At 41.7% G+C, this 27,145-nt stretch overlaps 1 protein-coding gene across 3 annotated transcripts in view; it reads left to right on the plus strand.

Moving 5' to 3' along the window:
- LOC149469994 (C4b-binding protein alpha chain-like) overlaps nt 1–27,145 on the plus strand; it is a 230,459-nt gene that overhangs the window by 133,437 nt on the left and 69,877 nt on the right. For all 3 annotated transcript variants that reach the window (XR_016311453.1, XM_089668329.1, XM_089668330.1), the window contains exon 9: nt 5,084–5,180. Coding sequence is in view for 2 of the 3 variants with exons in the window: in XM_089668329.1 (XP_089524455.1) it covers nt 5,084–5,180 (97 nt within the window). In the remaining variant the exon portion in view is untranslated. The remainder of the gene's footprint in view (nt 1–5,083; nt 5,181–27,145) is intronic.

Genomic DNA, 27,145 nt, shown 5'->3' on the forward strand with positions numbered 1-27,145 from the left:
GGACACTAGTGTACCTTCCCTGGCCCCTGCTTTGGCTGCATCCTTTGTTGCCTGTAATGCGGATGTCTGGGTGAAGCAACTGACAGACCATGTTGTCCAGGACAAGCAATTAAATAAAGTTCTGAAATCTTTGCTATTTATTTCCAAGGTGGTCTCTTATTTAGTTGATGCTGCCATGGAGACAGTAAAAGTCTTTGCAAGATCTTCTGAATTCGGAAAGAAGGACCATTTGGCTTAAGTCTTGGAATGAGTATATCAGTTCCAAGTCTAAGTTGTGTGAAGATACCTTTAAAGAGCCCTTACTTTTTGGCCTGGAGTTAAATGCGGCCTTTCTACATCTGCTAAAAAGGGTAAAAAAAATTCCTGACAAGAGTGCAAAGCCATAAGTTTTTTTTCATACCAGTCCCAATTCCAGTTTCAATACAAACAAAGCTTCAAACACCAGGACTCAAAGATAAAATGGCCCTCCGACAAACCGAAACCTAAAGGAGGTTTGTTCTGTAGAAGCTTTTAACAAAGACTTCAAATGACGCCAGTGTCAGGGTGGAGGGAAGGCTTGCCCAGGTTTTCAGCAAATGGAAGATTATCAACTGTAGCACAAAAAGGACTTACTGCTATAAAGGACAGTTACTGTCTAGAATTCCTAGAACTTCCATCCACAGTTTTCTTCCTTACCAGACCACTGAGTGTCCAGTAGCTCTAATTATGTACAGAAACAATTTTCACCAACAGGATGATTGTGCAGGTTCCACAGGAAAAGGTCTTTTGGGGGTTTTACCCAATGTGTTACTTGTTCAGAAACCCTCAGGGTGCATTCACACGTGAGCGATTTGTAGCTTGAAGATCAAAGCTCTGAAACTGCTCAAGCTACAAATCGCTCAAGTGTGAAAGCAGCCTCAGTGACATTTTGTATCATAATTTGAGAAGATTAAAGGGGTTGTAAACCTCAATCATGAAATCTGAACAAAGCACATATATCTGTAGTGTTTATTTGTTTCTCTCCAAAGCAGTAAGTGTCCTTTCTCTCTGGTGCTTCATTCCTTTTATCAGCATGAGTCACTTCTAACAAGTTTGGGTGGGGGGGGGTTCAGGGGGAAGCTCAGCAGACACCTTGTCTATTCGCAACACAGCTCCTGTGGTGTGTGAAGGGAGATGTGTCCCTTTTCAACTCTCACCAAGCTCTAATTGCAGCTCCCCACCCCCGTTTCTGCGATACTGACAAGGATTTTACTTAAATAAGCCCTATTGAAGGGATGTACAAAAGAGAAAACTGCAGATAAACAAGTAAAACTTATGTAGGAGGATTTGTTTCATCCCTGTCTATCATCTGAAGCTTTTCACTTCACTGGGTATATGAGAAGATTTACAACCACTTTAATGTGAGCCCTCACTTTGCCTCACTTTAAAGCGGAGTTCCAACCATTTTTGTGTTTATTAAGTCAGCAGCTACAAAAACTGTAGCTGCTGACTTTTAATAAACACACACTTACCTGTCCCTGAGTCCAGCAGTGTCCTCACCCGCGCTGTCCCTTCTCCTCTTCTTTCCTCCACGGCACTGGCATCTCAACTGTGGGCACCAGGCTGTGACGGCTTGCGGCCTCACAGCCTGGTGCCCACTGCGCATGCGCGAGTCGGGCTGCGCCTCCTAATTGGTTCAGCATTCTCCTGGGTCCTGTGAAAGTTCCCAGGAGACTGCGAGAGGGAAGAGGATACCGAAACGTACGGCTCACTTCACTGCGGCAAACTGAGACGAAAGTGGGAGCGGGTACCTGTCAAAACCAGATACCCGCTTCCCCCCCCCCCCCCCAAAAAAAAGGTGCCAAATATGGCAGTGGAGGAGGCAAATAAGTGGAACTCCGCTTTAAGTATAGAAATAGAAGGCAAAACATGTGTGTGTGTGTGTGTGTGTGTGTATGTATGTATGTATGTATGTATATATATATATATATATATATATGTATGTGTGTGTGTATGTATGTATATATATATATATATATATATATATATATATATAATATTCTTCTGGGAAAAATGCCAAGCTGTGGCAAGTGCGAAATTGGTATCCTTGAGAGGAATAATGAGGCTACTAGGACTCATGACTTCAAAGTTACCAATTCAGTTATCTATTGACCATGTAGGATTGACCAAAAGAGTCTTTAGAGGAGAGGGTTTCTCTTCTTGCAGGGTTCTTGCATTCTATAGTTTGGTGGCAAAACCCAGTAAATATCTTGGGTGGGGGAGGTCAAGAGACTGGGCTCAGTCTACCCCTTTAAAAATACCTACAGATACCAGTGCCTGGGACCAAGGCGCACACTCTGAGTCCTCACACGCCGGGAGTTTGGGGCAGAGTGATGAGAGAAGAATCTTCGTACCTGAAGGAACTTACAGCAGTAAAAGAAGCACTAGGGGCTTTCCAGTCCTTTGCAAAGGGTTGGGAAGCCTTGACTCTGTCGGACAACACCACTACAGAGTCCTATCTAAACCATCAAGGGGGTACAAAGTCCCTCTCTATTCAAGGGAGCACAGGAAATACTATTTTTGGAAAAGAACAATCTGATTTCAATTTCAGTGCTCCATATACAGAAACAATTGAGTACTGTCTGTGATACTTTTTAAGTTTATTTTATTTGCATACAATTTTCAGGACAAGCTTTTGGGGTATGTCCCCTCCTTCAAAGTCCAATCAGTACAACTTCATAAAGTTTTAGAAGAATGTTAAGAAAAACAATCTGAGGGGAAAAAACAAAAACAACAAATGTACACAGTGGGGGGGGGATTGGGATGTCCGTCACAGAGGGGGTTGTAAAACTGTTGGATAATGAGTGAGAATACCCATTTCTAAATTAAGTCTGTTATCTTTTGTATCAAATAGAAATATCATTCTTAGTTTAAAAGTTTTCCTTTCCTGAATAGTTTTGAAATTCCCTTTAAGAACTAAGATATTGAGGACTTCCATAGTGTGGTCCAGTTGTGAGAAATGGTGTCCTACAGGTGTGCAGAAGTCCTCTTTATGTTCCTTGATGGTATGTCTGTGCAAATTCATCCTTGTTCACAACTTCTGCCCTTTTTTCGTCAACGTTGGATCATTTTCTACATTTTCCTTCATACAACTGCTCCTCCAGTAATGTTGTGTTCTTTATCCAGTGCTAAAGATGAAGCAAAGGATCTTACGTTGGTGACAGGCTAATGGAAACTATCAACTTCTAATAATTCAGATGTTTGTAGTCGTTCTCAAACTATTTCTGAACCTGTCCTTTGTGGTTGTTTAGCTTTCTTATGTATGTTGGAGATGTCTGTGATATACAGGTGAAACTCAAAAAATTCTAATATCGTGCAAAAGTTCATTTATTTCAGTAATGCAACTTAAAGGTGAAACTAATCTATGAGATAGACTCATTACATGCAAAGCAATATAGTTCAAGCCGTGATTTGTCATAATTGTGATGATTATGGCTTAAAGCTCATGAAAACCCCAAATCCACAATCTCAGAAAATTAGAATACATGCAATCAATAAAACAAGGATTGTACATAGAACAATATCAGACCTCTGAAAAGTATAAGCATGCATATGTACTCCGTACTTGGTTTGGGACCCTTTTGCAGCAATTACTGCCTCAATGCGGCGTGGCATGGAAGTTATCAGCCTGTGGCACTGCTGAGGTGTTATGGAAGACCAGGATGCTTCAATAACGGCCTTCAGGTCTTCTGCATTGTTCGATCTCATGTCTCTCATCTTTCTCTTGGCAATGCCCCATAGATTCTCTATGGGGTTCAGGTCAGGCGAGTTTGCTGGCCAATCAAGCACAGTAGTCCCACGGTCATTGAACCAGGTTTTGGTGCTTTTGGCATTTTCCTGCTGGAAAATGAAGTCAGCATCCCCATAAAGCTCGCCTGTGGAAGGAAGCATGAAGTGCTCCAAAATCTCCCGGTAGATGGCTGCGTTGACCCTGGACTTAATGAAGCACAGTGGACCAACACCAGCAGATGACATGGCTCCCCAAATCAACACAGACTGTGGAAACTTCACACTGGACTTCAAGCATCTTGCAGTGTGTGCCTCAACATTCTTCCTCCATACTCTGGGTCCTTGGTTTCCAAATGAGATGCAAAAGTTGCTCTCATCAGAAAAGAGGACTTTGGACCACTGAGCAACAGACCAGGTTTGTTTTTCTTTAGCCCAGGTAAGACGCTTCTGATGTTGTTTGTTGTTCAGGAGCGGCTTGACAAAAGGAATGACATTTGAAGCCCATGTCCAGGATCCGTCTGTGTGTGGTGGCTCTTGATGCACTGACTCCAGCCTCAGTCCACTCCTTGTGAAAGTCCCCAACACATTTGAATGGCGTTTTCCTGACAATTCTCTCCAGGCTGTGGTCATCCCTGCTGCTTGTGCACCTTTTTCTTCCACACTTTTCCCTTCCACATAACTTTTCTATTAATGTGCTTTGATACAGCACTTTGGGAACATCCAACTTCTTTTGCAATTACCTTTTGAGGCTTTCCCTCCTTACGGAGGGTGTCAATGATGGTTTTCTGCACAACTGTCAGGTCAGCAGTCTTTCCCATGATTGTGATTCCTACTGAACCAGACTGAGAGACCATTTAAAGGCTCAGGGACCCTTTGCAGGTGTTATGGCTTAATTAGCTGATTAGAGTGGAACACTTTGAGCATAGAATATTGCACCTTTTCACAATATTCTAATTTTCTGAGATTGTGGATTTGGGGTTTTCATGAGCTGTAAGCCATAATCATCACAATTATGACAAATCACGGCTTGAACTATCTTGCTTTGCATGTAATGAACCTATCTCGTATATTAGTTTCACCTTTTAAGTTGCATTACTGAAGTAAATGAATTTCTGCACGATATTCTAATTTTTGGAGTTTCACCTGTATATATAAAAGTGAAAAATAACAACAGACAAAATGATTTCAGACCTGAAAAACTTTGTTCATGTAACCTACCTGGGGTAGTTGTTACAACTAAATATTTAGCATGGTGTACATGGATGATGCAGACTTTAAAATTAAAGAGAATTTATTGTAATTACAAATTGTATCATCAATGTCTTTTCACCTACAGGGATATCATGTGGAGATCCTGGCACTATACCAAATGGTGAGAGGTTTGCTCCAGATTTCTATGTTGGCTCAAAAGCCACTTACACCTGCATTGATGGGTAGGTTTACATAATATAATATTTGACCATGCTTTAATGAATAACTAAATAATGTATACATTTATAATCACCCGCTTTCTATTTAACCATTTCAATACCGTGCAATTTTACACCTTCCTGCCCAGGCCAGTTTTCACGTTTTAGCGCTCTCACACTTTGAATGACAATTGCGCGGTCATGCAACATTGTACCCAAACTAAAATTTTATCATTTTCTTCACACAACTAGTGCTTTCTTTTGGTGGTATATAATCACCGCTGGGGTTTTTATTTTTTGTTAAATTAACAAAAAAAGACCAAAAATTTGGAAAAAAAACACGTTTTTCTTTGTTTCTGTTATAAAAGTTTACAAATAAATAATTGTTCTTCATAAATTTAGGCCGAGATGTATTCTGCTACATGTCTTTGGTGAAAATAACCCAAATTAGGATGTATTTTTTAGTTTGTAGGAAAGTTATAGAGTTTACAAACTATGGTATAGATCTGAAAATTGATCAATCCTGAAGTACTGACAGCCAATCTAATTTCTTGAGGTCCAAGAATGTCAGAACAGTACAGATATCCCCCAAATGACCCCTTTTTGCAGAGTAGACAGTCCGACGTACTTCATAAGAGGAATGGCGAGTTTTTTGAAGTTGTATTTTTTTGTCATAATTTTTTGTAAAATAAAAAAATGTAAAAAATTATTTTCACTATTTTTTTTTTTTTTTTTTTTACATACTGTCACCAGTGCAGTACAGCGTCATCATATAACTGGCATGGCGGTGAACAGGGACACTGACTGGTGACAGTATGAAAAAAAAAAAAAAATTATTATTTTTTTTTTTTTTTTTTTTACACAATTTACTTATAGCAAAGAATTACTTTGCTATAAGCAAGCATTTGCCTGAATGAAATCGATTCATTCACGTTTTTTTTTTTTTTTTTTTGTGCTTAGCTGTGATTTGGTCACAGCTAATCACATGACATGTGCATGTGATTAGCTGTGACCATTCACAGCTAGGCAGTAGTATACAATGGATGGCATGAATGAAGCCATCCATTGTATACAACTGTCATGTGACCTGCTGTGATTGGTCACAGCAGGTCACATGGTACCAGCAACGGGGGCCGGTACTCAGATCTGTCATCGACCGTGTCCGAGGTACACGGCCGGTGACAGATCGCGCCGCTGCGAGGCTCTGCATTTCCGCAAACTGCGCATGTGCGGGTGCACGCCAAATGGCGTGCACCTGGAATGCCGCAGCACTTCTGAAGCCACCAAACGGCCATTGGCCGGGCGGCTAATGGTTAAAGTAGATAGTAGTTAGCAGTTACATAGGTTGAAAAAAAGACCCAAGTGTACATAATCAGTATACACAATCCTTTCCCTTTAGTTGATCCAGAGGAAGGCAAAAAAACCCAGTAGAGCATGATCCAATTTGCTTCAGTGGGGAAAAAAAAAATTTCCTTCCTGATTCCTAAGGAGGCAATCAGATCAACTACCCCTGGTGTTATTACCTATAAATGTTAATATCCTGTTGTATTTGAGAGCTGGCCAGAACTAGTACTTGAGGAAGTCTATTCTACATTTTCACAGCTCTTACTGCTAAGAAACCCTTCCATATGTGGAACTTAAATCTCTTTTCCTCCAGACACAAAGAGTGCCCATTGTCCTCTGTAATGACGTGGAAGTAAATATTGCAACACCAAGTTCACTATATGGACCACATAAGTATTTGTACTTGTTGATCAAGAGAGAATAATTTCAGCTCCTCTAATTTTTCCTCATAGCTGATCTCCTCCATGCCTCTTATCAGTTTGGTTGCCCTGCTCTGCAGTTCTTTAATATCTTCTTTTTTTCATCTGACTTATTTTTCCAGATGAGGTCTTACTAATGATTTGTACAGGGGCAAAATTATAAAAATTATAGTGCTGTTAGTAAGTATATGGTTTACCAGAACACCCAGATCCTTCTCCACCATTGTTCTCCTAGAATGTATGATGCTAAATAATATAATATTTAAACTATAGCTGCATATTGTTATGCCATTACCAAGTACCACCACCAAAAAAACCTGCCAAATAATTCTACTCCTGACGACCACTAAATATAAAACCTTTTTTTTTATACCTGAAACACACCAACTCTAAGGCCTCTTGCATACTGCTGCCCAAAAACGCTCTATTTTTCTTATTGATCTAAATACAGACCATTATCTTCAGTGTTCCTGTACACACACACACGCGACGCATACAGCCCATCCTTGTGGTTTTTTTTTTTTTTTTTTTATTTCTGCGAGTAATGTGTAATGTTCATACATCAGCACAGAGTGCAAGAAGTCTAACCCTGACACATTGACACTAACAGCAACTATCACACTGCCACTAACTAACGCTGCCACTAACCGTGTCTGACACACTGGCCCTGATTCACTGAGATGTGAACCTATCAGCAGAGTCTGACCATTCAGGCAGACTCCGGTCAATCAATCAGTCGTCTGACCAGCGTCTAGCAAGCTCATTAACGAGAGTCTACTGACTACTTTGCTATTACTAAATGTGGTATCCCGTCTGGCACATGTTTAGGTGCAATACCGGATATGTTCGCTAGATGGCGCACAAGCGCGGGCTTTATTAACATTGGCGTTTTTATGATGGCAAAAGAGAATTCTTAGAATATAATAAATAGTACACCTGTATTAGAATTTTCTATTTTCTTCTATTTCTTTTTTTTGCTGTGTCTCCAAAATGATCAGGAAACTAATGCATTTACTAATGAATGTCATACATTCTGTATTCAAATGTTAAACATTTTCATACTTATATCTCAAATAATTTATATACTTCTAATTTCCCAATATAATTATATATCTTCATTCTCTTTAATCACGTAACTATTAAATGTTAAAGACAAGTGCAGTGCTATAAATGCATGTGATCAATAATGAACGCATGTAAAAACCAAAAAGAATTGCAACAATGATGTAATATTGTAAATGGTGCTAAAATAAGTTCATAGAATCATTCCTGAATAATGGAATGTCCTTCGTGTGAGAGTTCCAACTCAGAGAGTGCCTATGAATGGCACGTGTGGTCTCTCCGTGACGGACAGTAGTGCATGAACTCGTGAAAGGTAAACCACCCTTGGGACTGGTCTACACTCACCAGAACAAAAGTATTAATGTGCATGGGTTATACACATCACACATCTGGGGGTGCAGCGGTATGCTGGCAGCTATGGGTTAGTCATCCAGCTCAATCCATCCATCAGGGTGGGTGCCCAAATGGTCCTGGGGAGGAATTAGCTCAGCCACAGGAGCCAGAAAGGTGCTCAATAGTGTAGTACACTGTCACAGGGGTGGATGACCTTTCACGAGTTCATGCACTACTGTTCGTGGTTATATTTATCTTGTGTAATACCATTTTACTAGTCTATATCATTTGACCAGCGCTCGCTCTATCATTTTTAAACAATGTAACTATTCTACATTATAGCTCAAACTGTGTCTCCCACAGTGGTTTAGTGGTTAGAGCTCAGAACTTACAGCACTTGGGTCATGGGTTCTAATCCCAGTCATGGCTACATCCTAAAAAATGGAGATCAATTATGATTTTGCCTAATGACTAGAAAGTGGATGAATGTTACCTATGTACTGTTCTTCTGCCAGTTAGGAAATGTGCAAGTTTCATGCCGTGTATATTTCATTGTAACATTTTTCTCTTTTAAATCTGTCTCCTTATACAACTTGACCCCCTCCCCCACCCCGTCATCACCTGTCCCATATGCAAATCTATGGATCACCGCCCCACTCTTTAACTATCTGTTTACTGATCAAGTGAATGTGTCTCATTTTCTATCAGCTACAGCTCAGATCTCACATTATTATACAATTGCTGATTGTATTTCACCACTAGTCTGATTGAATTCACAATTCCTGGTCAGTCCCGTTCCCTGACCTCTAATAACCTTTAGGGCCAGTTCACACTACATGTGTTTCAGTTGCTTTTTGGGCATCACAAACGCACAGAAAGAAGGTTATGTGGTTGTCAATGTCATAGTTCACATCAGCGCTTGAATTTTCAGTGCATTGCAGGTGCTGTAAACAAAGTTGACCACGCTGCATTGTTTCTGCACAGAACTGTACTGGAACACATTGAAACGTCCTTGAATGTACTAAAACGCACATGTCCCTAACTACATTGAATACAAAGAAAATAGAAAAAAATAAGTGGAAGGGATACAAAAATGCAATGTAAACATGTCCAAAACGCATCCAAAATGTACTGGAACACACTAAACATGCATGCCAAAAGGGCATGAAAAAAACCCATCAGGAACACATCTAGACTGTTTCTATAGTATGAACCGGCCCTTAGGACTTGTTCACACCATTGGTGGTGCAGAAACGCATGCAAGAACACACATTTTCCAGCACAGCAAAGAAATGCAATGCCCTATGTAGATGTGCGCAGGTACCATGATGAAAACGTTGTTGCACCTACACACGTCTATTAAAAACAGCCCAATTCACAGCCACAAATACGCATGGCACCACACTACTGTGCGGTTAGGTGCAACACACTTGGAAAATAACATAAAAATAAGCCAACATGGCTAAAACATATCTTGAAAATATGGGGACTCTGATATCCGGCGACAGTCCGTTCACGAACGAGAAGCAATTCTGCACCCCTAAAACCAACATAGAGGAAAGGGATGGTCAAATTGCTGTGCTGCTTCCAAACCACCTCTGGCATGCCAGGGTCATTATGCAGGTCCTCGATGCCAGTTCTTGCCTGCGGCCACAAAATATCCACTGGCCACAAGTGAAGGTGAGTGGAGGACGTGAAGGTGGATTTCTACCAGCTTCAACCGCAAGCAGTACCACTCCTGAAAAATGAGAGCAAATAATCATTGACACGTCATCATGACAGTCAATTCTCAGTGCAGGCTATCTAGAGTGTCTTTCCTTTTTAACCATTTCAAGAGTTCAAGGAAACATTCTTGGAGCATCTACTGTGTTTGGAAAGGCCAAAAGGTCCCCCCCTCCCCCAGGCACACTAATGCTTATGTAGGCCATATACGGGGAGAAAAACGGCCGATTTTTCTTTTAAAAAATGAAAAATCGGTTGTTCAAGCGGCCGACGTTACCAGCAATGGTAAAAAAAAAAAATCGGCCGATTTTCATCCCGTCTACAGCCGGCAAAAAGTGTCCCTGCAGAGAGCTCCGCTATTTCTTTGACAGTTCTTTGAAATTTATAGCGGTTGCAACATTGTATTTGTATCCATTTAGGATACAGATGTTTTTATTCGGAAACAAATATATACAATGTTGCAACCGCTGTAAATGTCAAGGAACTGTCAAAGAAATAGCAGAGCTCTCTGCAGGGACACTTTGCCATACTGGAATTCCTCTCATTTTTCATCCTTCTTCTTCCTCTTCTTCTTCTTCTTCATCATCATCCTCTTCTTCTTCTTCATCATCATCCTCTTCTTCTTCACCATCATCCTCTTCTTCTTCACCATCATCCTCTTCTTCTTCATCATCATCTTCTTCTTCTTCATCCTCTTCTGCTTTTTCTTCTTTTTGTCTTCCTCTTGCAGGTCACTGCTCATGTGCAGATTTTTTATCAGTAAAAAAATCGGCCGATTTGCCCATCATTGCCGCGAAAATCGGCCGATCAGCAAATTCGGCCGTTTTTTTTTTCCAACTTTACCGAAAAAAAAATCTGCCAAAATACCAAAAAACGGCCGAACAAATAGCCCACTAACGATCCGAAAATCGGCCGATTTTATTTTCGGCCGAAAAATCGGCCGATTTTCGACCCATCTATGGCCTGCATAAGATATGGTGTGGCCCTAGGGTCAATGTGTGTTTAGAATACTTCCAAAATGCACATACAAAAACACTACATCCAAATGCATGTTGCATTTCTATAGCATGTTAAACGGAAGAAAAATGCACTTCCATAATGTTAACATGCGCAAGTAAAAATAGACAAAATCCACATCCTTTTATTCTGGCTTCACATACATGCATTGTGGTCTAACACCGCACTCCTGGGCAAATCACATGCAATTTGTGTGCGTTGCAATTAGAGACAAACATTTTGCACACCTCAAATTGCACCGCATCTGGGCCAAAAATGTGCAGGACCCTTTTTCAGGGTATGCACATGGGTGTGAATAGGCAGGCGATCCAATTTGGCAAATCGCAATACGCTTTGTGTACCAATATTGGTGTGTTGGTAACTTCACCTAGAAAGCCGCAGCAGGTGGCATGAAGGGGTTGCGGTTGTGATGCGGTGCAGCGCTTGCACAGAAAACACTGCAAATTTCACATCGCATCTGTGTGAAACCAGAATGTGCCAATATGTGGCTTGACAAAGCACAGTGGTCAGTGCAGATTATTTTCAATCCATGTTTTTTTACACTTTTCATTCACTGGTTTAACTCAGGTGATCGTTAATCACAATTATCTCCGGAGATCACATGCAGCCCCTCAACCATCTACACATATCTCTGGAAATCTATACAGATCTCCTTGAAAAAATGTCTCCTCTCTTCTTTGGAAAACAATTGTCCTCCACCTCATAAACAGGGGGACAGAGAAGACTTCTCCTTGATAACTAAAATCAGATTAATTATCTGTGCTTAATAAACATACACCAATACTGCAAATGCATTGTACTGTCCAAGGCATTGCACACGAACGCATTGCACACTAGAAATGTCAAATGCGTTAGTGTGTACAGTGCATGAGTGTAAAATGCTTTAGTGCACACTGCAGTGTACAACGCATTGCACACTGTAATACTCTGTACAAAGTAATACCGTGTACACCCACACATTGTAGACTGTAATGCACTGTACACTGTCATGCAGGATGGAGCTACGCATTGCACACTGTGATACCGTGTACACCCACACATTGTAGACTGTAATGCACTGTACACTGTCATGCAGGCTGGAGCTACGCATTGCACACTGATACGCTGTCCACTGTCATGCAGAATCCAGCAACGCATTGCACACTGTAATACCATGTACACCAACACATTGTAGAATGTAATGCATTATACGCAGTATACATGTCCAGATATTCAAAGATTAGCCATGAAGGCCTAGCTGGTTACCTATTTGGCGACCGCAGATAGCCGAATAACGCTACACTGCATCCAGGCAGCTCTGGGAGGGTGTCATATGACATCCTGGCAGAACGCACTCTCCGTGATTGCTGTGTCCTAAGGACACAGCTGATCACGTGATGTGGTAAAGGCCAATCACAGCGGCTTTTTACCATGTGATCAGCCATGTCCAATGACACGCTGATCACCGGGAAATGCATTTGCCGGGTCTTGGCTGCACTTTTATCACGCTGTCAGAATGTGTGGAAAGTACTGCCGAGAACCAGCAGTTATCAAAGCAGGGGTCGGCCCCGATGATCAGTGCCACCCAACAGTTCCGCCCACCTGTGGCCAGCAGTGCCACCCACCAGTGCTGCCTCATCAACGCACATCAGTGTTGCTAAATTACCAGTTTACCAAATGTTATAATATAAACAGACTTTTATTCATTATGAGCTATTTTGTGGTTTATCGAGCAAAAAGTAAAACACACAGCAGCAAGTCAATACCACCCAAAGAAAGCTCTATTTGTCTGAAAAAACTGATACAAATTTAAGATGGGTACAATGTGGCATGACCGCACAATTGTCATTCAAAGGGTAACAGTGCAGAAAGATGAAAATTGGCCAGGACAGGAAGGGGGTAGGAGTACCCAGTAGGCAAGTGGTTAATATCATTGACCCATAAATACCCAGGAGCTAATGTGCAGATAAGTAGCATGTGCACCAAGTGAGATTCTGCTAGGCCCCACCCACAAAATTGCAATTACCTGTCCCTCACATGTTATAAACATATTTGCAATGGCCACACTTACTTTACATATAAGGATCATCTCCTCAGTTGAGAACTGTGCTCTCGCCATGTCCAAATGCCAATAAAGTTATCAAAATTTTCAACCAACACAAAACCTCCAACCACTTGTCATCCACTTACACTCCCCACAACCACTTCCGGGTGCGCGCACACGTGATGACGGACTTCCAGGATAGCCGTTCATGCGCCATGCAGACACCTCTTTGGCGCTTATTTGTTTGCGATCGCGCATTTCTATGTGCGGCTATGATAGCTTTCGCAAATGTGTGTTTCTTATTGATTTGTTTTTTTTAACCTTGGCTAATATTTGTTGCCAAAGGCCAAAAATCAACAAAGTGTGGACTATTTTATTACTGTAAATCGAATTGTAGAAAACCTGTAGCTGGCTGCACAGTGAATGTGACATTCATTAGTACATAATATTGTGGTGCAAGTGGGTTTTTTTTTTTTTTGGTTTTGAAAAAGCCAGTTTGCACCCACTTGCATATTCACGCTCTTACAAGCTACATTTGAGCAGATTATATAAGTATACAAAGTAACTATTAAGGTTGTTCATATATTGAACATAAAATAAACACAAAAACATCGGTCAAACATTTATTGATCAAATATATCTTCATTTATTTGGTCAGCAGGAACAAGTAGGTACAGTCAATATCTTGGTGAGTCACAAAAATAGGATTGATGTGGCAAAAATAAAACACTCCTGCTCATAAGAGCTTACAATCTAAAGATACTTCTAATGAACTGTGTGTGCACAGGTTATAGCAGGAAACAAAGGGGAAGATGAATCAAGTAACATTTTCGTGCACATAAGGTTTACTTACACAATCACTTAGTATAAAGATCCATTCACAAAAAAAAGTCTACAGATCAAAATATCAAGAAAACAAAGCATGTGAAAACAAAAACCCTCCCACCTCTATAAAACCCCTCCCACCTCTACAAATCCCCTACACATACATTTGTCAGCAGGTTTGTCAGAAAAATGCATTGGAGTCTAAATAAGCAAGCAAAATTAAAACAAGAGCAGATTTTAAACAAAACGATTGACATGTGTGAGGCTTTCAAAGCAAAGAGAAAAAACACAATCATTGTGCAATAACACACAAACACACTTTACAAGGCCAAAAATATGCAAACATTTCCAGCCCACTTCCAAACACAGCCTGAGTGGTGTCTGAGGCAATTCAGCACAAAATCTCTTCTTCCCCCCAAACCTCTACAAGCAAGGACTTGGTCAAAAACCACCCGGCCTAGTAACAGGCCAAATCACTCCCTACTGCACATCTTTATATAAGCTAGGTTGTATTTGGAGCACGCCAAACAAGGCCCCACACCCAATTAAGCCACACCCACCACTGACCTTAATTTGGTCAGTGAAAGTGTTTTCACCTGATGAATCCGCTTCCTACCTGCATTAACCCTTGGTATACAGGCCCCACCCCCAATGAAGCCACACCCACCACTGACCTTAGTTTGGTCAGTGAAAGTGTTTTCACCTGATGAATCCGCTTCCTACCTGCATTAACCCTTGGTATACAGGCCCCAAAAATCAGAAAGATATATACAGTGAAATGTACGTGTGCAGCATACAACAGAACATTGAGCAGGGATGTGAAAGGGAACCCCAATTGGAACCTTTATTGCTACTATGGTCACAATTCCCTCCAGATTCTCGCATGAGTTAAGACAGTCACATGACCACATCTTGTATGCAATACTGAAAATGACAAATCGATTTGACTAGTATGGTGAATTTCCCATCAATTGGCAAAACACTCCAGAAATCAAACATCACCAAACATTACACTCTGGGCAAAGCTGATTTACAAATCCTGCGACTTACAGTAAAGTTGACCATTTCAATGCAATTTTCAAGACATCTGATACAGATCTCTATGCAAATTGCCACTAAAGTAGTACATGTACTACTTAAGAAATCAGTGTTTGAAACACACCCATGTGGTCGCTCTAATAGCAGACAATAGGGTGCGACTTTGCAGACGATTTACAACTTGCATGTTGTGCAAATCACATGCCAAGTCCCACTCAATGTGCACGCTATTGGAGCATTCATATTGTTGTGGTTCAAACTTGGTAGGAGCCGCAAGTAATAATAGAGTAATGAATACACTGCTTTTCATGCAATTTGCTGAGAGATCGGTGTCGATTGTTTTGCAAATTGCACTTGAAATCACCATGTACCCTAACTTTGAAATCATGCAACTTCTATGCAAGTCACATGATGTGACTGTGGTGTCAATAACACCACTTAGAAATCTGCTTTAATGTGACCGGGTAGCCCCCAGTAACATTGTTTGCGATTGCCATGCAATTGGCATGACAGGCGACTTGCAAATCGTAGACCACTGTAGGCTCTGTTCACATCCAATTGGATTGTGAACTCGTGCAACTTCACTGTAAGTTGGGCAATTGCCGCATCGGATTAGATGTGACAGTGGTGTTAGCCCCCAGTAACATTGTGTGCAATTTGCCATGCAAAGGGCAAATTGCTGGCCATGCCAATCGCATGACAAGTCGCATCCAGGGTGTGCAATTTCAGGTGCGATTTGTGAATTGACATCGTACCTGATATTGGATATAATGAATGTGGATGTGAGTGTATTAACGTACGCCATTTGTTGCAGCGAGAGTTCAAAGGTATTTGAAGATTTTGGCCATTTATTAGCAATTTAACATCTAGACTCAAATAGAAATCGCAATGCTACACACAATTGAAAACACAACTAGTTAGTAATTCTCTAGAAAACACAGTAAAATTGGCAACTTAAACAGTAATTTTCAATTGCATATAGTGTGAGCGAAGCAGGAAAATCAACAAAGGAAATAAATCTTTGAAGGCGTGCGGTACCTGCCTGCTGGGATAAGGGTCTGCTTTGTATTTGGTGGAAAAATCCATGCCAGTATTTGTGACAAGTTTGATGTGTGGATTCACCAACCAAGTCTTTTCTCTCTCGCTCACTCTTCTTTGTCTCACTGGCTCGCTCTTCTCTCTCACTCTTCTGAATGTTTGTCTTTATCACTCTTCAGTATGTATCTCTCGCTCACTCTTCTTCGTCTCACTGGCTCGCTCTTCTCTCTCTCTGTCAGCTCTTTGCTTGCCAAATCCTTCACAAAAGTGGGTGGAGTGTAAACCATCATTATCAAATCTATTAGTGGTACAGGCACTTATCTTATTCCATTGTATGACATTCACATAAGGTGCAGCTTTGAAGGTGTTTCAACAGACAAGGCCTCATTCTAATTCACATTTTAGGGATCATTTAGACAGAAAGCAAAGATGTTGCCAGAACATCTATTTGAAGACAGCCACACACGGAGATCATGCTACTTCCTTGCCGTGGTTGGGATTCAAACCGACAACCCTAGAGTTGTGAGGCAGTAGTGCTAACCACTAACCCACGGAGCTACATTGCTAATCCAGCCTGTATTTCTGTGCTGTGAATCAATCTTAGGTCCCTGGGCAAGGTCAGTGTAACTACCAGATATCTCCAATGTGACACAAATGTTGTGCTATGTTGCCAATTCAGATGTATGTTGGTTCTATGTATCCCAATACAAAGGATTGCAATACTAATACAGGCGTACCTCGGTTTACCAATGCCTCAGGGAACGTCATATTTGGGGTACAAATGCCAAACCATTTCAGTTAATTGGTCTGTTTACAAATGTTTGAATAATTTGGTATGGGCATGTGGCCTGGTATGGTTCAGGAGGGGGGGAGGCGCTCGCTTGTCCCCCCCCCCCCCCTTTCCTGACCTGCTGGGCTGCATGCTCAGATAAGTATCTGTTATGAATTTTGGGGGGTACCCCATGCTGTTTTTTATTTAATTTCAGTGTGGAGTTACCCCTTAACATCCATACGAGACCCGAAGGGCTTAGTATGGATGGGAGGGGGGACCCCACGCCGGGTTTTTTACAAATTGTTTATAATTCCCTGCAATACTTTTACATCAACTGTCTGGGGAACTCCGCCGACAGCTGAAACATGAGCGCTGCATTGGTTTTCGCTACTAAAATGCTGCATGAGTTGATAACATAACTCATGCGGGATTGTAGGAGCGACAGCCATGTGTTAATGTTTCAACTGTCAGCGGGGTTCCCCACTGACAGCTGAATGTAAAAAAAAAAAAAAAAAAAGCGTGGGGTCCCCCCTCCCATCCGTACCAAGCCCTTCGGATCTGGTATGGATATTAAGGGGGAACTCCACGCTGAAATAAAAAAAAAACAGCTTGGGGATCCCCCCAAAATCCATACCAGACCCTTATCCGAGCATGCAGCCCGGCAAGTCAGGAAAGGGGGGGGGGACGAGCGAGTGCCCCCCCCTCCTGAACTATACCAGGCCACATGCCCTCAACATGGGAGGGTGCTTTGGGGAAGGGGGGCTCCCCCCCAAAGCACCTTGTCCCCATGTTAATGGGGACAAGGGCCTCTTCCGTTATTGGGATAATTGGTCGGCAATTTTTTGGGATTTTAGCATATTTTGTTTACTAGTAAAGTTGAAAATTTTTTGTTCCAAATTTACTGATAAAAAAAATGTGCCAAAATCCCGAAAAACAGCTGACCAATTAACCCACTAACGGCCCGAAAATCGTTCGATTTTTTTTTCGGCAGAAAAATCGGCCAATTTTAGACCCATCTATGGCCTGCTTTACATGGGTCTAAAATCGTCCACAAAAAAAATCGGCTGATTTTCGGCCCGTTAGTGGGTTAATTGGTCAGCCATTTTTGGGGATTTTGCAACTTTTTTTAATTGGTAAATTTGGATAAAAATTGGCCGATTTTGCAGATCGGCCGATTTTAGCTGCAATGATCGGCAAATTGGCTGATCTTTTAACAGATAAAAAATCTGCACATGAGCCATGACCTGCAAGAAAAAGAAGAATAAGAAAAAGAAAAATGCAGGCCATAGATGGGGCGAAAACTGACCGTTTTAAAAAAAAAAAAAAAAAAAAAAAAAAAAATCGGTTGTTCAATGGGCCGACGTTACCACCAATGGTAAAAAAATTGTTCGATTTTCGCCCCATCTACGGCCTGCAAATATAATAGCAAAGTAATTACTTCTGTCCCTGCAGAGAGCTGCGCTATTATATTTGACATTAAAAAGTATAAAGGTTGCAACATTGTATCTATTTGTATCCGAATAAAAACATCTATATCCGGAATGGATACAAATAGATACAATGTTGCAGTCTCTATACTTTTTAATGTCAAATATAATAGCGGAGCTCTCTGCAGGGACAGAAGGAATGTTTCAGCTGTCATCGGGGTTTCCCACTGACAGCTGAATTTCAAATTATTTCCGTGAATTAAATAAATATTAAAAAAAACAGCGTGGGTCCCCCCCTCTCATCCTTACCAAGCCCTTCAGGTCTGGTATGGATATTAAGGGGGAACTCCACACTGAAATAAAAAAAAAAAAAACAGCGTGGGTCCCCCTCAATATCCATACCAGACCCTTATCCAAGCATGCAGCCCGGCAGGTCAGGAGAGGGGTGGGGGACGAGCGAGCGCCCCCCCCCCTCCTGAACCATACCAGGCCACATGCCCTCAACATGGGGGGGTGCTTTGGGGCGGGGGGGCTCCCCCCCAAAGCACCTTGTCCCCATGTTGATGAGGACAAGGGCCTCTTCCCCACAACCCTGGCCGGTGGTTGTGGGGGTCTGCGGGCGGGGGGCTTATCAGAATCTGGAAGCCCCCTTTAACAAGGGGGCCCCCAGATCCCGGCCCCCCCCCCCTTCGTGAACGAGTCTGCGGTACATGGTCCAGCAGACTTATTCACAAAAAAACTAAGTGTGGTGTAAAAAAAACACAGTACAGAGTCTTTGACAAGTCCTTTAATAAAACAATGTCCCCCGAAGTAGATCCAACGTCAATCGCGGCGGCGGCAGGGACCCGAAAAAAGAAAAAAAAAAAAAGGTTCCGCTCCCGTCCGAGGCTTCCAGCCTTGTGAAGAAGAGGCTAACTGACATTTCTTATATAGGTATGGGGCGGGGCCAGCCGGGGACATCATCAGAGTGACCCGCCCCATGTCACATGCTTGCTGTTCCCATGTGACATGGGGCGGGTCACTCGGATGATGTCCCCGGCTGGCCCCGCCCCATACCTATATAAGAAATGTCAGATAGCCTCTTGGGTGCCCCAAAGCACCCCCCCCATGTTGAGGGCATGTGGCCTGGTATGGTTCAGGAGGGGGGGGGGGCGCTCGCTTGTCCCCCCCCCTTTCCTGACCTGCCGGGCTGCATGCTCGGATAAGGGTCTGGTATGGATATTGGGGGGGACCCACGCTGTTTTTTTTTTTAAATTTCAGTGTGGAGTTCCCCCTTAATATCCATACCAGACCTGAAGGGCTTGGTAAGGATGAGAGGGGGGACCCACGCTGTTTTTTTTTTTTTTTTTTTTTTTTTTATTGCGGACCTTTATTATTACATTCAGCTGTCAAAATAAATATTATCTAGACCTTTGAAATAAGTAAAATCATTACAGAAATAATTATAAAGGATAAGAAACAAAAATAGAATCATTAGAACTAAGGAAATCTAGTTAGATTACATGAAGATATGCTGAGTGCTGTTTATTAAACACAGTAGTCGCGACCGAGTACCGGCTGTCAGAGGAATCCACAGTAAGATTCACTATTAGTCAGTGGCTAAAAAACAAACGCCCATGGCAGAGGTCTAAAATGTGTTCTGCACATGCTCATTTGTATCTGCCAAAGACACTGCACGGGCGTCTAAATTTTTACTGTGTCGATTTCCTTCAAAAAAACGATTTTTAACACATTCTTAATTTTCCTAAAGCAAATTTCTAAGTAAACATGTCTCTACAGTGATTTTTCATGGTGTTAGACGTGCTTCTTAGCAAGTCTGCTTTGTGAGTCTGATTCCGGGCGTGTGTCTTTTTGTGAATTAGATTGGACATCTGCTTATGGGCTCTGCTCAATAGTGAATTAGGTTGCAGGGTAAAAAATAGACAGACGCCCATGAAAATTGGGCTTAAGCCCATGAATATGCGCCCACGCCCAATAGTGAATCAGGGCCCCTGCCTCTAACAATAACACTAATACTGACTGACACCTACACTATTTATTCATTTTTTAAGCCGACTATAATTTCTCCTCTTCAGAGAAGAATCCACAGTTTGTAGGCGACCCGGGGCTGTCACTGGATATCCCGGTCTCAGTGTTGATAGCACGGAAACGACAGTCGAGCACGCTTTCACGGTTGTAAAGATTATGTAGATATCAACAACTCTTCCTTGTTTTCTGACTAGTAGTGCTTGATTGCAGATAGGCACCCAAAATTAATATAGTCCTCCTGCAACCACTGGGCATCCATTTTCCAATGTAACAACTCTAAAATTTAAGATTTCTCCTCACTTTCTTTCTGTCTGAGACTATGGTCACCAGGACATATGGAGGGTTGAATCTCCCCAGTGGGGAGGAATCAGACCATAAAAAATATATGGTGGAGGTTCTTAGCTTTTCACATTATTGATTATTTCAAGTTAGAGTATGTAAAGGCAGAAAGTTTATTTTTTTAGGTTTGAATAAAGTTAATTACTAAATAGAGCAGGTAGAAAAACTGTGCTTGGTGCTCAACATCAAACAAAATTAAAAATAAAAAACTCCCACAGCTACACTCACAAACACATAATACCAATGCTGAACTAAAAATATAAGAATACAAATGTTGCACTGGGTTACTAAATTAAATGTGTCTTAGTTACATGTATCCCAATACAAAGGATCATAATGTTTTCAAACATAAATGTGATATGTGTATCAACATCATAAATCCAAATACAATTAAAAAATGAAAATTCAGGATATTTGCATTGTTTCACACAAACATTAAGCGCAACCCATACGAGGCACTTAATATATGTGCCTTGTGCCCTTAGTCCCACATCCCTTCCAACACATAGGTGACTTTTCTACTTGTGGCATATGTGCCGCTCTCACTTTAATATTCCATCTTGCTAAACATTTATAATTCATTTTCACCACCTTCATGTTTACAGCCCCATTTGTTAATTTAAATATTTTCTTTTTTTGTTGTTCATTAAATGATGTTCCAAATTGGGGGGTGGGGGTGTTTTATGCCCAGCATTAGAAGTTTATGCCACACATCATTCACTCTTCTAACCACCTGAAGATCAAGCCTTTTCTAACACTTTTTGTTCACATGAAAAAAATCAGTCTTTTTTGCTAGGAAATTAATTTAAACCCGCAAACATTATATATTTTTTTAAAGCAGACACCCTAGTGAATAAAATGGTGGGTACTACAATTTTTTTTGGCACTTGCGCAGCGATTTTTCAAAAGCAATTTTTTAAAAAAAATACACTTTTTTTACTTTTAATGCACAAAAACACAATACACTGGGCAATTATTTGGTAAAATATAAAAGATGATAGTATGCCGAGTAAATAGATACCAAACATGACATGCTTTAAAATTGCGCATGCCCCGTGCAATGGCAACAAACTGCATACATTTTTAATATCCATAGGCAATGCTTTAAAAGCCTTTTAATAGCTAGCATTTTAGATTTACAGAGTAGGTCTAGTGTTAGAATTACTGCCCTTGATCTGACATTCGCGACGATACCTCACATGTATGGGCAAGTTTTTGTTTTTTTTTGTTTTTTTTAAAGTTATTTTGATTTTTTTTTATTTTTACACTGTACCTTTTCATATTTTTTTTTTTTTTTTATCACTTTTAATGCTATCACAGGGAATGCAAATATCCCCTATAACTTCAATGGGCATTGTCATATATTCTTCTTTGAGAAATCTGGAGTCTATCAGACTCTGGATATCTCCTCTGTCCTTACATTATCTAATCAAACCAAGATCGGTGTGATCAGATGCTTTCCCAATTTACAAATGGCGCTGTTTATATCCTGCGAAACTGAAGTGATGAAATGCTTGTAGCTTCCGAATTCTTAGACTATAGAGATGATTGGCACCACTCTGGTCTCCAATCAGCTCTATGGTCAGCTGGCAGAAACACCGGCTGCATTCTCAGGTTCCCCCGATGGAATGGGACTGCCCGAGAAGGCTGTGGAAGGCAGCCGGGGCATCATCTCCCGCTGCTTGTAAAAGCAATCCTGCAGCTAATTAGCCACTAGAATTTCTTTTACATGAAAGCCGATCGCCGGCTGAAAAAAATTATACCAGGATGATGCCTGCAGCATCCTGGTATAACCATTCAAAATCCAGCCGCTGGTCCTCGTTGGGTATATATGCTATGTTCTTTTTTTTTTTTTTTTTTTTTTTTGTATGCAGCCTGTGGACTGAATGGAAAAAAAGAGAAGAAATCTCTGCCAGAAAAAGTGTGTGGTATGCCCACCATTAGAATATACCGCCCTGCATCCACCCACTTCTAATGGTGGGCACACATTAGGTCACACTTTGCCACATGTGCCAGTTCCAAGATTGTACAAATGTCTAAATAGTGGCACACTTGAATAAAAATTGTCCAAGTATATGTGGTACCCCATATGGAAAAAAGATGACACCAAGTCAAACGATCTTGCCACTGCTCCCCATGTAGTCTGGGCATCCGGGGGGCTCCACGTGACTATCTTTTCCCTCGTAAATCTGAAACTTATAAGTATAGCCTGTTGTCGTCTCACAGGTCTTCTACATCTTGACCCCATATCTGGCACGCTTGCAGGAGAGAAATTGTTTGAATGCAAGGCGGCCAGAAAAATGAATCGGACTCATCAACGCAGATGTTTTGCCGGGGAGTATAGACATCTGCAAATTTTTGGTTAAGGTGATTTGCAAGGGGCTGAATTTTGTGGAGCCAATCAAATTCAGGGTCACCCCGAGGATGACAGAGTGTATTGTCATTGAAATGCATAAAACACATACTCTCATATCTATGCCTGGCCATGGCAGCAGAGAACACGGGCATATGATGAATCGGGTCTGCGGACCAATACAACCGCAATTCATTTCTTTTAGTAATGCCCATGTTGAGGGTTGCTATTTCATTCTGAATTCCGGGTTGGGCAGTGAATGGGGGAAGTACGGGTGCTGCAGAATTTGTGGGCTGTCAATCGGGATTTGCAAGCACATCCGGAAGGATACTAGGAGCTCTATGGGATGTGTGCGAATTCTTGGTGGCTGCGGGACAATACTTGTGCTCCACACCGCACCGGCTTGTACTGCACTTATGGGACTCACCACGTTGCCAAGTCATACTGCAGTGCTGGTATTATTATTATACAGGATTTATATAGCGCCAATAGTTTGCTGAGCGCTTTACTGTATAACAGGAGACAATACAGCAACAATACAGTTCAATACAAGAGGGTTAGGAGGGGACTGATCCTGGGAGCTTACAATCTAAGAGATATGTGAAAGACCAAGATGTACTAGACCTCTGGTACTCTCCAGTTCGCCAAAAGGTAGCGCGGCACTAGTACTGGCACTCTGCTGCATATGAGAGTCATCAAAATTTACTGACAAGTGCTAACACAGATCAGGCCTGATTCTGCCAACACTGCGGTTTTGTGTGCAATGTATCAAGTGACCTACTGACACTGCACTTGCTGGGGGAGAAGGGGGGGGTAAGCGTTGGGGCTAAACCCAGGTGCTGGGGCTGATCCCGCTAACGCTGCGTTTTTGGGGATGCTATACTAATGTGAACGCTGGTATAGTGCTGATCTGATCAAAGATATTGATACGTTCAGACACTATACTAGCAATGGAGGTTTATTGTGTATGAGCGTGTTCCTGGCAGTAAAGGGGTTAAATGTGATGACTGGTGTACTTACGGGAAATCTGGCGCCATTTGGAAGGGTCGTGAAAACCACGGGAGCACAAATCATGTGTGTATGTATAGGTGTATATATATGTATACACGCACGCGAAACTCAAAAAATTAGAATATCGTGCAAAAGTTAATTTATTTCAGTAATGCAACTTAAAAGGTGAAACTAATATATGAGATAGACTCATTACATGCAAAGCAAGATAGTTCAAACCGTGATTTGTCATAATTGTGATGATTATGGCTTACAGCTCATGAAAACCCCAAATCCACAATCTCAGAAAATTAGAATTTTGTGAAAAGGTGCAATATTCTAGGCTCAAAGTGTCCCACTCTAATCAGCTAATTAAGCCATAACACCTGCAAAGGGTTCCTGAGCCTTTAAATGGTCTCTCAGTCTGGTTCAGTAGGAATCACAATCATGGGAAAGACTGCTGACCTGACAGTTGTGCAGAAAATAATCATCGACACCCTCCGTAAGGAGGGATAGCCTCAAAAGGTAATTGCAAAAGAAGTTGGATGTTCCCAAAGTGCTGTATCAAAGCACATTAATAGAAAGTTATGTGGAAGGGAAAAGCGTGGAAGAAAAAGGTGAACAAGCAGCAGGGATGAGCCTGGAGAGGATTGTCAGGAAAAGACCATTCAAAAGTGTTGGGGACTTTCACAAGAAGTGGACTGAGGCTGGAGTCAGTGCATCAAGAGCCACCACACACAGACGGATCCTGGACATGGGCTTCAAATGTCATATATCCTCTTGTCAAGCCGCTCCTGAACAACAAACAACGTCAGAAGCGTCTTACCTGGGCTAAAGAAAAACAGACCTGGTCTGTTGCTCAGTGGTCCAAAGTCCTCTTTTCTGATGAGAGCAACTTTTGCATCTCATTTGGAAACCAAGGACCCAGAGTATGGAGGAAGAATGGAGAGGCACACACTGCAAGATGCTTGAAGTCCAGTGTGAAGTTTCCACAGTCTGTGTTGATTTGGGGAGCCATGTCATCTGCTGGTGTTGGTCCACTGTGCTTCATTAAGTCCAGGGTCAACGCACCCGTCTACCAGGAGACTTTGGAGCACTTCATGCTTCCTTCCGCAGGCGAGCTTTATGGGGATGCTGACTTCATTTTCCAGCAGGACTTGGCACCTGCCCACACTGCCAAAAGCACCAAAACCTGGTTCAATGACCGTGGGATTACTGTGCTTGATTGGCCAGCAAACTCGCCTGACCTGAACCCCATAGAGAATCTATTGGGCGTTGCCAAGAGAAAGATGAGAGACATGAGACCAAACAATGCAGAAGAACTGAAGGCCGCTATTGAAGCATCCTGGTCTTCCATAACACCTCAGCAGTGCCCCAGGCTGATAGCTTCCATGCCACGCCGCATTGAGGCAGTAATTGCTGCAAAAGGGGCCCAAACCAAGTACTGAGTACATATGCATGCTTATACTTTTCAGAGGTCCGATATTCTACGTGCAATCTTTGTTTTATTGATTGCATGTAATATTCTAATTTTCTGAGATTGTGGATTTGGGGTTTTCATGAGCTGTAAGCTATAATCATCACAATTATGACAAATCACGGCTTGAACTATCTTGATTTGCATGTTATGAATCTATCTCATATATTAGTTTAACCTTTTTAAGTTGCATTACTAAAATAAATGAACTTTTGCACAATATTCTAATTTTTCGAGTTTCACCTGTATGTGTGTGTGTGTGTATGTATATGTATGTATATGTGATTTTGCGCACCCATGCCACCCTGTAGCAGTATTTCTGCTATAGGGCAGTCAGGAAGCGGTTAAAGAAGCGGTTTGTGTTACGTCGCTGCGTTTAACTGATAAATGCGGGGTCATGCAACACTGCACCCAAATTAAATTTACGTCCTTTTTTTCCCATGAATTGAGATTTCTTTCTGTGGTATTTGATCGCCTGTGCGGTTTTATTTTTTGCGCTATAAAAAAAAAGGCTGACAATTTTGAGAGAAACAATATTTTGGACTTTTTGCTATAAAACATGTCCAGTAAAAAAATGTAAAAATCAAATTTCGTTATAAATTTCGGCCAAAATGTATTCTGCGACATGTCTTTGCTAAAAAAAAATCCCAATACGTGTAAATTAATTGGTTTACGTGAAAGTTGTAGTGTCTACAAATGGCAGGAAAGATACTGGGATTTTTTTTATACTAATAATGGTGTGATCAGCGATTTCTGACAGTGATCAGCGACTTATGGCGGGACTGCGGTGGACATTTTGACACTGGAGGGAACTAACTTGGGGTCGCTGACATTCCCAGTGACACCAATACAGTGATCAGTGCAAATAAAAACACTGACACTGTACTAATGGCACTGGGGAGGAAGGGGTTAACATTTTTAGGCAATCAAAGGGTTAACGGTGTGAGGGGAGAGTTTTACTAGTGGGCAAGGGTGTGTACTTCACAGGAACATGCTGATCCGGAGAGCTAAACAACACTCTCAGGAACAGTGTGTTGTGAACTGACAGGGAGCAGAGCTGCAGTGTAAACACTGCAGCCGTGCTCCCTGTCAGTGATTGCTGGTAATTGCCGGGACCCGGCGGGTAATGACTGGCCGGGACCCTGATTGACACCTGCGGCCGTGATCGGCGGCGTGGGTAGGAGCTCGCGCCCCCTACCCGATATGCAAAATTACGTTTTAAAACGTCGCTGGGCACAGCGCTGCCGCCCTGCCGCAGTATATATACTGTGGCTGGACGACAAGCGGTTAAAGTGCCCCCACTTTGGATTAGGAAACACAGGGGCACCTTTGGACAACAGCATTGTTAGTCTGGGGAGTAGGGGAGTGTTACATGTGCTAGCAGATTTAGATACACTAACAAATTGAAGCCAAACTCAAGCTCACACTGCAGTTACGCAAGCAGTTACAGCAACAATGTTTTTTCTTTGGGATAAAAGTTTTGCATAAATAATTTTTTATTAAAAAGATGATCATTGTAAGCACCCCATCCGTGGTTAATGGTTTGTCTCAACACTCTTAATGATACATTTGCAGGAGAGCTTGCTCTGTTGAAATACAACAGAGTTAGGCCTCATGCACACACAGCGTATCTGCTTTGTGCTTCTGAATGCCAGAATTCCTATCAAGAAAAAACCCTTTTTAAAAAGAACACCTAAAGCTGCGTATTGCTCATGCGTTTAGGCGCAGCAAGCGTTTGAGCATTAATGGATTCCATTAGTTAAAATATTACTTTATTCTGGT

The sequence above is a fragment of the Staurois parvus genome, unplaced genomic scaffold (genome assembly GCF_062004578.1).
Source record: "Staurois parvus isolate SC_StPar_1 unplaced genomic scaffold, SC_StPar_1.0 ptg000056l, whole genome shotgun sequence".
NCBI lineage: Eukaryota > Metazoa > Chordata > Amphibia > Anura > Ranidae > Staurois > Staurois parvus.